The sequence below is a fragment of the Canis lupus genome, chromosome 2 (assembly GCF_003254725.2).
Source record: "Canis lupus dingo isolate Sandy chromosome 2, ASM325472v2, whole genome shotgun sequence".
In the NCBI taxonomy this organism is placed as follows: domain Eukaryota; kingdom Metazoa; phylum Chordata; class Mammalia; order Carnivora; family Canidae; genus Canis; species Canis lupus.
In genome coordinates, this window is record NC_064244.1 from 41,820,797 (window position 1) to 41,836,514 (window position 15,718).

The 15,718-nt window shown below is 39.5% G+C and overlaps 1 protein-coding gene across 1 annotated transcript in view; it reads right to left on the reverse strand.

Annotated features, from left to right (window-relative positions):
• Nucleotides 1–7,828: 7,828 nt before the first annotated feature.
• Nucleotides 7,829–15,718, reverse strand: part of IL6ST (interleukin 6 cytokine family signal transducer) — a 34,021-nt gene continuing 26,131 nt past the window's right edge. Inside the window, 2 exon segments of the mRNA XM_035713538.2 lie at nt 7,829–12,917; nt 13,695–13,776. Coding sequence (XP_035569431.2) covers nt 12,180–12,917; nt 13,695–13,776 — 820 coding nt within the window. The 3' untranslated portion in view covers nt 7,829–12,179.

Here is a 15,718-nt window from a genome sequence, read left to right on the forward strand (position 1 = left end):
TGTGGCCGTAGTGCTGAAAGGGAAATTTGTGCCATTTTAATTATTATGTGTCTTGGTGTGGCTCTCCTTGGGTTCATATTTTTGGGGGCTCTCTGTGCTTCTTGGATCTGGATATCTGTTTCATTCCCTAGATCAGGGCAGTTTTCAGCTATTATTTCTCCAATTAAGTTTTTTCCCCTTAGTCTTTCCCCTCTCCTTCCGGGACCCCTATAATGTGAGTGTTCACATGCTCGATATTGTCCCAGAGTTCCCTTACCCTATCATTATTTTTAAAAATTCTTTTTCTTTTTACCATTCAGCTTAGGTGCTTCCCTCTACTTCCTGTTTTCCACATTGCTGATCTGTTCTGCATCCTCTAATCTGCTGTTGATTCCCTTTGGCATGTTTTTAAAATTTCAGTTGTTGTATTCTTTAACACTGACTGGTTGTTTTTTATATTTTCTGTCTCTTTTTTAAAATTCTCACTGAGTTCATGTACTCTTCTCTCATGCTGAGTGAGCATCTTTATGACCATACTTTGAACTCTTTATCAGGTTAATTGTTTATCTTCATTTTAAAAATTGTTCTTCTGCAATTTTGTGTTGTTCTTTTGTGACCTATTCCTCTGCCTTTTCATTTTGTTTGACTTTGTTCCTATGAAATGGGTGAAACATCTACTTTTCTGTCTTAAAGGAGTGGGCTTGTATAGGAATTTCCTTGTGTGGACTACATATGCCTGGCAGCTTTGACTAGTTGGTTGGATCTGGGCATGTGTAGGCCAGGGTTCCGGGCCTTTCCATGCTGGAGCCACCCTGCTGCGATGACTAGAGCTTCAGGAAGCATGAGCTGGGGCATTCCTCACAGAGGGTGTCATGTTGAGATGGCTGGAGCTGAAGTGGGTATGGCCTGGCAGATTCTAGGGTGCTCCATGCCAGGGCCACCCTGGCAGGATGGCTGGAGCCAGGAGAGACACTGGCCAGTGGTCACCTGGCAGAATGGATGGGGTTGTAGTGGGCATAGGCTGAAGATTCCCTGGTGTGCATTGCACCACGGCAGCCTTGGTGGGATGGCTGTAGCTCAGCACAGGCGGGGGCGTGTGTTGAGATGATGATGGGCTGGTGTGGGCTAGGTGCCTGGGGCCCATGGAGGCAGCAAGTCAGCTAAAATGCCCGCACCCTGCTTCCACCTGTTCTGTCAAGGTGGAGGGGAAATGCAAACCTACCACTCATCAGCACCTCCAACCCTGGAGAAAGTTGAAGCAGCTCTCCCACCGTTTAGGGGATGGTCTAGGGTTTGTTAAACAGGTTTCCTTTACTGACAGTCTAGTTGCCCTTTAAACAACTGGGGTTTTGTTTTGTTTTGTTTGCTCTGCCCCAGGTCAAGTGAATCTGTACGTGGGCCCCTCGGTGATATCCTTTCCTGCTGAAATTTGTAGCACTGGGGCTGGGGTTCCTGTCATAACTGTCTCCATGTCTCCTGCTGTTCTCTTTGTGATCCCTCTATCCTTTGTTGGGCAGAGGTGGTTTAGTCAGCTGTGAGTTCTTCAGGAAGAGTTGCTCTAAATGTAGGTAGATTTGGTGAGTCCATTGGAGGAGGTCAGGGTCTTGTTACACTGCCATCCTGGACCCCTCTTAGTAAGGGCTTTTAGCAATATTTTTCCAATCTATGAGCATGGAATACCTTCCCATTTACTTGTGTCATCTTTATCTTTCATCAGTGTCTTATAGTTTTTAGAGCCCAGGTCTTTCACCTCTTGAGTTCAATTTATTTATGGCAATTGTAAATGGGATTGTTTTCTTAATTTCTCTTCCAGTTTGTTACTAGCATATGGGAATGCAAGAGGGTTTTTTTATATTGATTTTCATATCTTGCAGCTTTACTAAATTTGTTTATTCTAACAATTTTCTGATAGTCTTCGGACTTTCTACATACAGAACTATGTCATCTGAAAATAGTGACATTTCTACTTCTTCCTGTCTGATTTAGGTGCTTTTTACTTCTTTTTCTTGGCCTAATTGCCCTGGCTAGGACTTCCAATACTTTGTTGAATAAAACTGGCAAGAGTAGACATCCTTGTCTTATTCCTGAAGAAAAAAAGATTTCAGATTTTCACTGTTGAGTATGATATTAGCTAGGCGCTTGTCATATACAGTCTTAATTATATTGAGGTATGTTTCCTCTGTCCCATTTTGTTGAGAGTTTCTTGTTGTCAGTGGATGTTGACTTTTGTGAAAATGTTGATCCTTTCTGGCATCTCTGGAATAAATCCTGTTCAGTCATGGTGTATGATTTTTTAGAACATTATTAAATTCAATTTGGTAATATTTTATTGAGGACTTTAAGAGTTTTTATTTAAATTCCAATTATGTAACATACTGTGTAATGTTAGTTTAATTCAACACTTCTCCTATCCAAGTACTAACCAGGCCTGACCCTGCTCTGCTTCTGAGATCAGACAAGATTGGGCATGTTCAGGGTGATATGGCTGTAGAGCTGTTGAAGATTTTTGCATCTATGTTCATCAGGGATATTGGCCTCTAATTTTCATGTAGTGTCATTATCTGGTTTTGGTTTCAGGGTAATACTGGCTTAATGATATAAGTTTGGAAATGCTCCTTCCTCTTCTATTGTTTTGGAAGAGTTTGAGAAAGATTGGTATGATTTCTGCTTTGAATGACTGATAGAACTTACTAGAGAAGTCATTTGGTCCTGGACTTCTGTGTTTTGGGAGGTTTTTGATTACCAATTCAATCTTCTTACTAGTAATCAGTCTGTTAAGATTTTCCATGCATGATTCAATCTTGGTAAATTGTGTGTTTCTAGGAATTTATCCATGTCCGGTTGTCCAGTTGGTTGGTGTATGCTTATTGTTGTTATTAAAATGAGGGTCAGAGAAGTGGTACCAAGTTAGTGTGCCTTCAAAGTCCCTGCTGATTCTAATGGGTAATCTTGCAGTTTGTTCATTTCTATGTGGGTCAGAGTGTGTAATTGCGGATGGCTAAATTCTGGGGTGGGGGGAGGGGGTGTGAACTTGGCTGTTACTGAAAACCTGGGGAGCAGCTGGGGCAGGAGTTCCACATTTTCCTACCCCCTTCTCTACCATTTTTCTTGATGCTTTCCACAAACAGAATCTCAGCTGAGGCCTGTAGTCTCAGGGCTGTGCTCTCAAAGGCTAGTCAGTGGATGCTGGAACATAGGAAGGAGGGATACAGGTAGATATTGATTGGGCAGGGGTATTGACTACAATTGTCTTAAAAAGGGAAATGAGCTCTTTCTCAGCTCCTGGCCATTAGTGATTGCATGGAGATACCCTTGTGAGGTTTCCTATCTAGTCACATCCAGGAAACGCTTCCTTCTTGTTGGCTTCACCCTCTCCAGCTAGTGGGCACAGCCAGAGGCATAGCATAGACAGGAGCCCCTGCAATCAATAAAATGGCCTCCCCAAGACAGAAACCTGCCAGTACTACTACGGAGGGGAGATAGGGCCTGGTGTCATAAGCCAGGGACCTAGATCCTTAGGCTTCACTCATTATCTGCAAGATGTCTCTCCTTGGGCACATTATCCACAGCATCAAAAGAAGTATAGCCTGTGTCTCACCTTGTGGCTCATTTACCTCTTTCCTGTTGGGCAGTGTGGTTTCTGGGATGTCTAGTGAGCTGTCTTTGCCTTCCTGTGTCACCCTTCATCAGCATCAACAAAGCTTTTTGTAACATTTGTCCTCCCCCAGGCTTTACTCTCTCTTGTCCATTCCTTAACCAGAATCTCACGGTCACCCCACTTGCCCAGCTAGAGAACCTGGAATACTCCCAGTCTCATGAGTTGACAGAAATCCCAGAGCTACACCTTCTCCAAGCAAGATGGGAACAAGGGAGGCACCTGCTTACCCTTAAGGCCATGCACATGCACCCAGAGTGCCTCTTTTACTGACATATCCTGAGTGTCAGGATGGCCTCAAGCCAGGCCTGTCACCAAGCTCCGTCTGTCCTGCTCATTCTTTTTTCTAACTATTCCCTTTGTGCTATGACAGGTCCTAGGGAGGCTGTCTGACATTATCAAATCCTGACACTTGGATTATCATGGGGTCAGGAGAGACTCTCACCTGCAGGATTATTTGCATAGAGCCTTGTTGCTTAGAAATGGGACTGGTTTGCTTTCCATGATTCTTTAGGAGAGGAGAGAATCCTGTTCAAATGTTGCCTCAAAATCAGTAAAAAGCTTGCAATTGGATATTTGTCTTGAACCTTCCTCAACTGTGGTCAGAGATCCATGATTAGAAGGCCTTCCTATTTCTGTCCTGGGTGAAGAAAAAGTGCAGGATGCTCTCTGCCTTGCACAGGACTGTGGATTGCAGATCAGCCTGACCGTGGCCAGCCTGAGAGTAGTAGTGTTAGGACACTTAGGGTCCTTGCTTGAGAAAGTCGCACTTTTGGCTGTGGGCCGGAAGTAGGGCTGGTAACATCTGGGTGTTGCTAGAAAGGTCAACAAAATTCCTTTGAAATTTTGATCTCCTATTACAGTTTTGGAATTTTAATATCCTACTACAAAAAAAGAATTTTTATTTTTATTTTTATATTTTTTTTACAAAAAAAGAATTATGGTTGACTTAGTTTTGAAATTTAAATCTCATATTATAAAAAGAATTACAGTTGAATCTGACCCAGAGAAGAAAGGCAGCATTAAGTTGAGAACAGTGTGCACATACTGATCTCTCTTCTTTGATCCATCCATGCCCATCACTTCTTCAAAGTTTTATAGAAAGTTCTTTTCTTCCAGGAAGGCATGCCTAATGAACAGATTTTTGCCTGAATATGAAATGAGTACTTTCCTTAAAATCATTTCCAGGGAAAGGAGGAGTCACCTAAAAATAAATTCCCTGCAAAGTTGCTCTTATTACATGCTCTTTTTCAGTTTGAAAATAGGAGTGTTTGGGAAAGACTCATAAATGGAAAAGACCTCAATTAGGCTTAGTTTGGAAGTTTTAGTGGAGATCACCAGAAGAATTGCCATAAACAGAGCCAAAGGCAAACCCCACAGATTTAGTAATCACTCCCATGGTATGAGCTCACTATTAAATATATATGATTTCATTTTAAGGAAGTTTTTTTTTTTTTTTTAAAGACTCTCTTAAAAAGCAAAATGGTAAGCAGTTACCTTATGGGGATAATGCATATCCACTTCGGAGGCAGTTGGGGAAACTGTCAATATTACACAAGTGGGTACTCAGGACTGGGAGTCTGTTTCCCGACAGCTGCATCACTCTGTGTCTCAGCTGTGTGGCAGTGACACGGATGAGCTCTGGAAAACTGTGCTAATACTTCAAAAAGAGGAACTGGTGATGACAAGGGAAAACCCTGTTGTCCATGAGCACAGAAAGATTTGGATAGAATTATTTCATGAGTGAAAAATCAGTACTTTGTCCTGGTGTATTGGATATTGTCTGATTTAAAATAGCAACTAGAGGCAGACATGCAGCTATTTAATCAACATTTATAAAAGGTACACATTCGTGTTCAAAAATTTTCTTCAGGTTTTTCTTAAGGGAAAATTGGGAGATGTCTCTTTATTTGGGGCTGCCTTATATTCAAGCCCTGAGGTAACCGAGAACCTGGGTTCCCTAGTCTGCACTTAATGTTCCTTTTCTGATGTACTCTTTTTTTTTAAGGCTAAGGCTCATCCAAAGTGTTTATTTCATCTTCCTCTCCAGAATAACTTCTGAGGACAGGGCTGTTGTCTTTTTCTGGTGTAATCACCCCCAAATTGAGTTTTGCCCTCCTGTGGTGTGGCAATGTTTGTTGGATTGTCTTCTCATGGTCCTTGTCTGAGGGATGAGGAGATGGAACAAGAAGCTGTAAGGATCCATCCCGGCTTTAAATTTTTTTGGGGGGGAGGGGGGAAGTTGTTTTTTGACACATCGAGTATCTGTGTTGCTTTAGAAAAGCCTTTAAGCCCTTGCTGGTTAGAGGTGGGAATCAGGGGGTGCTTTCATGTTGGAGGTGGAGGAGAGGCAAGGCCCTGACTGCCTGGGTACCACGCACCCTTGGGCAAAAAGAAACATGACACCTGTGCTAAAAAAGAATTTGACTAACGAATTTGGAAATCTGCTCTGATACTCACGCTTTGATTTCTTCCTCTAAGCAAGATCTACCAAGCACCTACATCCACCTGACATACTAGGTGCCAGGGACTCGGAGATGAAACAGGGAACCTGCCTCCAGGGGTGTGGCTCCTAGGTTGGAGGCAAGCACTGGCCATCAGTGTGGTCTCGGGACGCGGAAGGCCATCAAGCCTGGGGAGAAAGAGGAGTGAAAGATCCCACCCAGGAGGATCTAGGGGAGTCTCTCCTTCATCAATACGTGAGAAATTTTCTAGCTAAACAAGAGACTGGGCCTAGGAGAACATTTTAGAAGAAAAAAAAAATCATGTGTGTAGCCTGGGAGGTAGGAGAAAACTGTGTTCCAGCAACTGGAGGGTATAGATCTGGAAAGGAGGCTACACAAGCATGGAAAGAGAGGCACAGCCCGACCAGGAAAGGTGATTGAACCGAAAAAGCCAGTGTTTGGCCCTAGGCTGCGAGTCGTTGGACAGCGGCAGGCCTTTCACGCCGCCAGTGCTGCCCCCTAGCGGCTCGGTAGGAGCCGGGCGGGGCCAAGCCGGGCGGGTGCGAGCCCGGGGCGCCGGCGTGGGCGTGGGCGGCCTGGCAGGACGGCGGGGACAGGACGTGTGGGACCTGGGCCCTCAGGAAAGGGCTCCTGCCCCCAGAGCCTCTTGTCACGAGCTGCTGTGCGCCGGGTTCCACCTCCCCTCGAGGCCCAAGAGGGAGCAGGCGTTGGGTTAAAATGCATTCTGCTGAGGAAGGAAGGACCCTTTTGCTTCCCTTTCCTCCTCTCTCCCTTCCTTCCTGTTTCTGTTTCTTTTTCTTGTTTTTATTTAAGTTCCAGTACATTTACCTCCCTTTGGGGTGCTGCTGTGTGTGCTAAGAGCAAATGCAGGGGCTGGCGGGGGAAGGCAGGCTTCTGAGCTAAATCATTACAGACAGCTCAAAGTTGTCTCTGCCCCTGAGCTAGGGGAACGGAATGCTGAGGGAAGTCTGTAATCTTCCTGGAAGCAGGTATTGGATGCATAATATAAATGACATAAATGACAAGAAGTGCTACTAAGAAGTCAGACTGAGCCTGTTAGGGTCAAATGAGGGATTTTAAAACAGGAACACTTAGCCCAAAGCCAGATTATTATTTTTGTAACCTGTAGTACGTATGTGAGGCGATGAAGTTAACTTGGTTTGTGGATTTAACTCCCTGCATATTTTAGACAAAATCACAATGAGAAGATGTGCAAATCTAATAGCGTAGGATTTTCCAAGTGGAACTGTTGACTTAGATTTACATACTACTACTCAGCAACCTCAGGGTAGCAGTGGGATGCTGCGTCTTCAGTTGGCTTCATGCCTCTGCCAGTAAGGAGACTCTAGAAGTGTGGCTTCGGCCAGCCACTAGATGGCGCAGTACCTCTGCACTTGGCTGGTCCGCCGGCAGCCCAACAGAAAAACCAAAACCAAAAAATAAAACCTACGGGGAGGCGGTATGATGGTTGGATTCCAGAACTCAACTTCGGCAAATTCATTTAACAGTTTTCCAGATTTACAAGCTCTCAGTCCATTCCATGTTACTAAGACCAAGATAATGTACTAATTTTCTTCTAAAACCCATTCCATTATGCTAAATGAACATTTAAAAAGCCAAAGAAACCTCTAAAAGCATCTAGTTTACAGTAAGACCCAACAACAGTAGTGACAAATAAGTTTTCTCAAACATTACATGCAGTTACATCACATTAGTGATCACGCAGAAAAAAATTTAAACAAGAATTTATTTCTTAAATTTACTTGAAAGATTAGAGCTGATACATTTACAGTAACATTTAGACTTGTTAACATAAGACTGATAACTACGGTAACAATTGGCACATGCAATTCACTACACAAGTGAAAATACGTACAATACTCTCTAGGCAAGCCTTCTACGTGAAGGTAGACTAGGTGGGGGTAAAATAGCAAGTGAACTTGAAAGGATTGCACTTACAAGTAAAAGGGACACAGCTGGGATATAAAGAGGATACATACCTAATGCTAATCACTGTATTGTAATACTAGCAAATTGCACACTTATTTAGAGTATATTCAATAAACATATATTAAGACAAGAATTTTCAAATATCTGCTTTTAAAATACCCATTTGACATCACATTTTGGTATTCATGTTATAGCACTTGAAACATGTAGTTACCATCCAGACGAAGCTTGTTTTTAAGGGATAAGAGATCTAGGACATGTATCTCCATTGGTCTTCAATGCATTTTCATTATAATCAACTTTAAAGCATTGGGTAATGAAGTGAAACTAACCCACTTGTAGGAGCTGCTGACTGCAAAAAGCCCTTAAAAATTTACGAAAAAAATGGACACCAATTGAGCTCACACTAAGTTCCCTTCTTTCCTTTTTAATGCAGTGTAGACCAAAATACCACGCTAATGCATACTAGGAGCACGTGTGACAAAAAAAGATTGAAAAGATGGTACGTTTGGCTCTGGAAAGTCTGTTTTGACTTACATCTGAATTCTGTTTAGAAGTAGTCAGCAGTTCTGAAAAGGAACTGCTATCAAAAGACCAGCCAAAAGAATTAGGCTCTAAGTTGTTAGTTTATACCATTTTCGAAATCCATGAGGATGACCAATTTTATTTACTTTATTATTTTTTTTAGTAATCTCTACACCCAGCGTGGGGCTTGAACCTACGACACTGAGATCAAGAGTCGCATGCTCTTCTGACTGAGCCAGCCAGGTGCCCCAACAATGAACAATTTTACATTAAACAGCTTGCCATTTTATGGCTCCATAGTCTCAATACATAGAAAAGTGCAATGAATTTTTTAAAGCAGTATTACTCAGGCAACAGAACTGAACACGACCTGCAACAGGAAGCTATCCCAGTAACTTTTAACAGTTGAATTTTAAAAATTTTATATAGCTTATTACATTGACATACTACCCCTCTCAATGAAGTAACATATATATATGGTTTAAAAACTTCTTAAAACCAAACATAGGAGAATGATGTGGAATATAACAGAAGGGAGGAAGAGCTCTCCTACTTATACTTGGTTGATACATGCCAGTTAACAAGTTTTAGAGAATTGTATGTATGATTATCCTACTTGTACATTCTCTGCCATGATTTTAACTAGTTAACCCTGTGGAGAGAACACAGACATTTTAAAAAATTTGATTTCTACTTATGAAACTATTTAAGATGTTCTACTTAAAGGATGAGCTTTCATAAATAAATGTTTTACAAGTATATTTCTACTTCATGAACCATGAACTTCACAGTACGCCAGGAAGATTAGGTAACTTCATGTGTAAGGTTGAAATTAAATGAACAGACAGGTAGAGAACTGATATGAACACATAACATGTGAATTGTTTTGCTTTTCCCCCTGCTTCTACTTCCATGTTGGGTATGTTCCTGGGTGCTGACCTACTGATCCAAGTTTTAAAAAAAAAGTTTTAGATTTTAATGGGTTTGAGGTTTGGGTGTTTCCCCATAGTTGCTCAGCATCATGCCTTTATAAGGGGATGGGATACCCAACACGCCAGGAACAGTCAAACTACAGTGGCAATACATGTGACACACTTGTATTTTTTTAATCCCATCCGAGGGCAAGTGCATCAGAAGCAGTGCATTAGTTTTGTCCATTGAGAGGCTCTGCCAGCATTACTTTACAGGAAATTTTTAGATACTCAAGAGTTAGTAACACAGCCACTAACTCATAGACTCATTTTCATATAAACCAGATTTGTTTCTATGCCTACCTAAGATACAATTTCATGCCTCAAAACAAATTACCCTGAAACTTGAAGAAACCGCCCCTAACCCCAATTTATCCTAAGACCTGGCTTAGGAAAGTAGTTTTGTACTGTAAACAAGCTTGATGAATGCTTTTCTCTTGTCGGGCAAAGATGTATATCACATATTATAAACGAATCTAGGGCTATTTCCTGAATGGATTATTTGTATAGCAACTATTTAGTATGTCTAAAGTGGCCTGGCAGCTGGGGGACACCCAGGGCACCATGTTCTAGACCAGTTTCAGCAGATTTGCTTATACAGTGTTCTTTCTTCAATGATTTCATTCTCATTCCCTTAGATTATGAGTTAACATTTTCTAACTGCTCCTATGCTGCCGAGTACATGTCACACTGGAATTCTTCCTAATGCTGCTGTTTATCATGAGGAAGGGTAGAGCTGACCATGATTATAATAACATGACTACTTACTTGGAGGAAATGAAAAATAAAATTGATAGAAATTTCTTGACAGACTCCTAGCAAGATCAGTGAAATCCTGGTTTGGACCAGGCTTTGACCAACCTAAATGGTGGTGGTGCCATTATCCTGTAGTGTGACTTTGGGGTCCTTCTGTCCCTATTTGGCTTCTCTGTGCCCAGTCTTCATCATGTGCTTCCTTGCCAATCTCATGATGCCTCTGCCCCATCTCACCAAGACCATGTACGTGAAAGCGCTCTGAAACATAGCAGGCAAGAATACACAGGATATCTTGTAAACAGGAGGTCTAATATGGACAATAGTCTCATAGTACTGAATAAAATTAGATTTCAATTGTCAATGTATAGCAACTTTTCTTAGCCTTTTATTATTGAGTAACTTCTACAAATTATCTGAAGTTGGCCTGGTCTTTGTGAGTTAAATACGACAGAAAACCAAAACATACTTTCTGCAAATCTACTCGATAGCACTAGTCAACCACTAATGATTAATGAAAATTTCTTCATACTTCTTGTTCCTGTCTTTTGCCTGCCTCCTCGTCAAATGTGGTGGGTAGGTAGAGTATGGCATAAATGTGAAAGTGGAGTTAGTGCTAACTCTGGAGTCCTGGCTAACTTCTCTCTGGGAAGAACAGAACATGTGGGGAGACGCTTAAAATCTAAATCACAATGGGGAACTAAGTTCCACCTACCTCAGAACTGGCAGACACTAAAATACTATCCCTTCATTAAGTGCCTTTACAACAAGGGTATGCACTGTGATATTTACGAACATCAACACGTACATTTTTGGATGGTGCTTTATTTTGATAAGTAGTGCCCATGTCCTCTTAGTTTGCTTCACACAATTAGAGAAAAAAACAACAACCTTCAAATCTTGGCCTACTTAAAATCAAAACCAAAACCTATTAAATTAAAACACATTTTAAGGTGAAGATTCATTGTATAAAGTGCTTCATCAACCAAATTCTCTAGCCTTTTAACAAAAAGGGTCAATAATGTTTATAGAAAAATGTTAATAAATAAATTTTCATAAATGGCAAAGAATTTTTTAAATGGTTAACACAGTTTGGCATTCACTGCTACCTCCAAACTGGGCAGTCTGCTGAGTTTGTAATAATGTAATAATGACAGAAAGCAAATTTTGAAAATTTAGTTAGATTATTTATGATTATATAATGTTCAAAAATATTTTTTTTAATTTGCAAAATTCAGACTCTAGAATTCCATTTTCTAGTTACTGGCAGCATCATTACCAATGGAAGAGAGGAAGAGAATGTCCACTACTTTCTGTTGATAAGATTATAATTAAGCCCACTTTTTGGGGTGGGGGGGTTTGAGTTTGGTCAGACATCAAAAACTGGGTTTGTAAAATTATGCCACCTGCATCTCTTTAAGCTGTCAGCCGAAGTAGAGTCTAGATCTTGCTCAGACTAAGTTATTTTTTATCTTAACTCTATCTCAGCCAATGTGTTTGGTGACTATTCTCATTAAAATCAGTATAGCTGTGCTAAGTATATCACTGCTTATTATTTAAATACCCTCTGTTTTCTAGCTACCAAAACAAAGTTTTACTTTATAAATTTCAGACAAGCTTTCTGTTTTTCTTCAGTGCAAACATCCTGAAACAGCACAAAATCATTCAGCTATTCAGAGGATGAAGTCAGTTTATGTAGTGCTTGAAAGTAGAATCCCAGATATTCTGGAAGAGAAATAGCCCATGTGGGAGGACAGTTTATTGTTGTCCTCAAGGGCAAATGATCATCTTCAGTGAGTGAAGATTATTTTTATCTGAAATAACAGATAAAATTAGCTTTAGTTTACAGGTACTGCTGAAGTTGTAACAGGAACTAGTCTTTCACTGAGGCATGTAGCCACCTCTTCTGACAGTCTGTGGTAGGTAACTTTTAGGCATTCCTTCATCAATTGCGGCCTCCATCCCAACTGTTTCAAATCTCTCTACCTGTCCCTCAGTACGTGGGCCAAAAGCATCTGCTACAGAAATTTCCTGAAACATTTTCATTTGCCCAGATCCATAGGGCTGTGAAATATCTGAAATCTGCTGTTTGAGTCTAACAAAATCTTCTTCATTGACTGATGAAACTTGCTTTGACCTTTCAAAATGTGAAATATCTGGACTGGTTTCATGTTGACTGCAGTTCTGTTTGAAATACTGTTGCCTGGGCAAATTGCCAACACTGCTATCTATGTTATCTACCAGCTGTAGATCTTCTGGCCGCTCCTCAGAATCTAACAAAGGCTGGGTGGACTCGGATCTTGAGAAGACTTGGACCGATGGAACCTGGTGTCTGTAGCCACTGTGCACCACTGTGGAATACTGAACAGTGCCCGAGGTGTTTTGTGCAGACTCATTTTCATCGCTGCTAGAAATGCTTGGCCTAGAGGAGGACATGCATGAAGACCCTCCAATACCACTGCTGTGTCCTTCAGTACTAATTTTTTCCTTCTTGAACAGATCCAATGATTTCAGATCTTCTGGAAAAGGCTTTTTGTCATTTGCTGCTTCTATTTCCACAACACTTACATCAGTGAAATTACCATCTGAATACATTTGATCTTTTGAATTAAAATTATGCTAAGAAAGAAAGAAAGAAGAAGGTATTATCATCTATGGCATATGTTCATTTAGAAACTCTGAAGCACATATGTCAAATTCTAGTTAAAGCCACAGAGAAATGCATCTCTGAAACTTCTCAGTAATTCCCATGGTGCAGAGATAATCTATCAGTAAGCCCTGTCAACTAGATGAACTGCAGATACTGTTGGAAATGATTCTGAGAAATAAGAATCAGTCTGTATTTCATCAGAATTCCAAATCAACACTGTTGTTAAATTTTGATAAGCTACTGGTGTACAGAGTATTTCATTGCTAGAGTACAGAGCCTAGGATTAACAGGACAGAAAAACTAGAAAACATGAGAAATCAAACTCAAATGACTTAAGTCTTACAGAAGATTAAAATGTGTTACACAGTTTAACATAAAATTCAAGAATTATTAGAAGGTAATATAGTTCAGTTATTGTGGCTTTAGAGAATTTCAAAGAATTTAATCTAGGTTTCTAGAAATTATTTCAACAGTATTAAATTGGATTTAAATTTGGTTTTAATATCCAGTCCAAATGCTTGCCTTCTAACACAGTTGCCATATAGTAGTATTTACACATGAACTTTTCTATTTGCAAGTTCAATCAAGTACTTTTCATGTTTACTGACTAGACTAAGGAATATCAGAATATGCTGTGATAATATCTTACTATCATTTACTTTTCAATTTGGTCTCATCATTTGGTCAACTCCTTAAATGTACCCTTAACATGCCTGTGTATAAACAAGTCAGAAATATTATCTTACCCTTGGAGGTGTATGAGGTGACCATTGGGCAATATGACTCTTTGAAGGATCTGGAACATTAGGCCAGATATGTTTCTTAATGCTGGAGAAAAAAGAAATATAATGTCTGTAGAATTACATGCAATAAATAATAGTCCCTAATTCTAAACATGAGCTTAATCTAGTCATAATAAAAATCTGTTAAATATTCAATGTAAAAAAACTGAAATAAAATTCTGCAATAAAAACCAATTCAAAGTTGAGCCAAGTCACAAAACTTTATAGTACACCCCTTCCCAACAACAAAAAAAGCAAAAGTGTTCCATTTCCAACTAAAATCAAATAATAAATTATCACATAGTTACCAGATAAAACATGATAAATTTGGTTTTTCACAAGATTATTTCCCTTAATATAATTCCTAGCCCAAAGTTAAAGGTCCCTAAGTGTATACTAAGTATACAGGAAGTGAGTCATCTTGAGAATAGGTTCAAATATAAAAATAAAAATGAGTAATAAGATCCTAACAGACTAGACTGACTGTCCTGTGGAAACTACTATAACAATCTGGGTGTAACATAAAAAGCAATAAAGTTAACAACCTAAACAAAAAGACCAACCTGTCAATAGGTGAATTCCTGGAAACGGACTGAAAGAAAATCTGAGTTAAATTAACCTTCCTCCCATAGGAAAATTTCAGGCTCAAATGGATTGGTAAATTCTAGCAAACACTTAAAGAGAAATAATATGAATCCTATGTAAACTCTCCCAGAAAACAGAGAAGGCAATGTGTCCCCATTAATTTGATGAGGCTATTCATTTTATGAGGTAATTACTATTACCCTGATTTCAAAAGTAGATAAAGACACCACAAAAGAGACCAGACTAACATCACTCATGAAACATAAATGCAAAAATTAACACAATGAATCCAGAAAAGTCTAAGAAATGCAAGGATGGTTTAGTACATGAAAAAAAAACAACGAATAAAATTCACCATATGTGTAGGAAGGAGAAAAATAGTATGATCATCTCAGCAGATGCCAAAAAAACACCTGACAAAATGTAGCACTTACTGATGACAAAAACTCTCAGCAAAATAGAAATATAAGAGAACTTTCTCTATTTATTTATTTATTTATTTATTTATTTATTTATTTATTTATGATAGTCACACAGAGAGAGAAAGAGAGAGAGAGAGGCAGAGACATAGGCAGAGGGAGAAGCAGGCTCCATGCACCAGGAGCCCGATGTGGGATTCGATCCCGGGTCTCCAGGATCACGCCCTGTGCAGGCGCCAAACCGCTGCGCCACCCAGGGATCCCAACTTTCTCAATTTAAAACCACATCACATATAATGATCAAGACTGAATGCTTTTTCCCTTAAAATTGGGGATAATGAAAAGTTACTACTCAATCAGTATAATAAAAGTAAATGAAAACATAAACATCAGAATAACCATCTTTACTGGTGAGCATTGAAAATGCTAAGAAATCCAAAAAGGTATAGAGTAGATGAATGTACCCAGGTCTTAGTATATAAGGACAATATATTTTTAAAAATTGCATTTCTAGCAATGAGTGACTAGAAAATAAAAATTTCTCAAAATGCCATTTACAATTATATAAAAAATATTTAGGAATAAATTTAACATAAGATGTATAAGGCTCATTATCCACTGGAAACCACAACACACTACAAAAGAAAATTAAAGAAAATCTAAAGAATTAACATGTTCCTGGACTGAAAGGGTGACTTATAAAGATGCAAACTCCTGTTCAGATTACATTTCTTTCTCTGAACTGATTTACAGATTCAATAAAATCTCAGTTTTTAAAGGAAATTCCTTTCCATAAATATTATAAGCTTATGAAAGAACCTAGCCAAAATAATTTTGAAAAATATTTTAAGAATTCTACTAGCTACTTTCAAGCTTATTATAGAGTAGTAAAAATCAAGACAGTATGGTATTGGGATGAATAGACATATAGATCAATTGAATAGAATTGAGAATCCACAAATCCAGACTTACATGGATAATTGA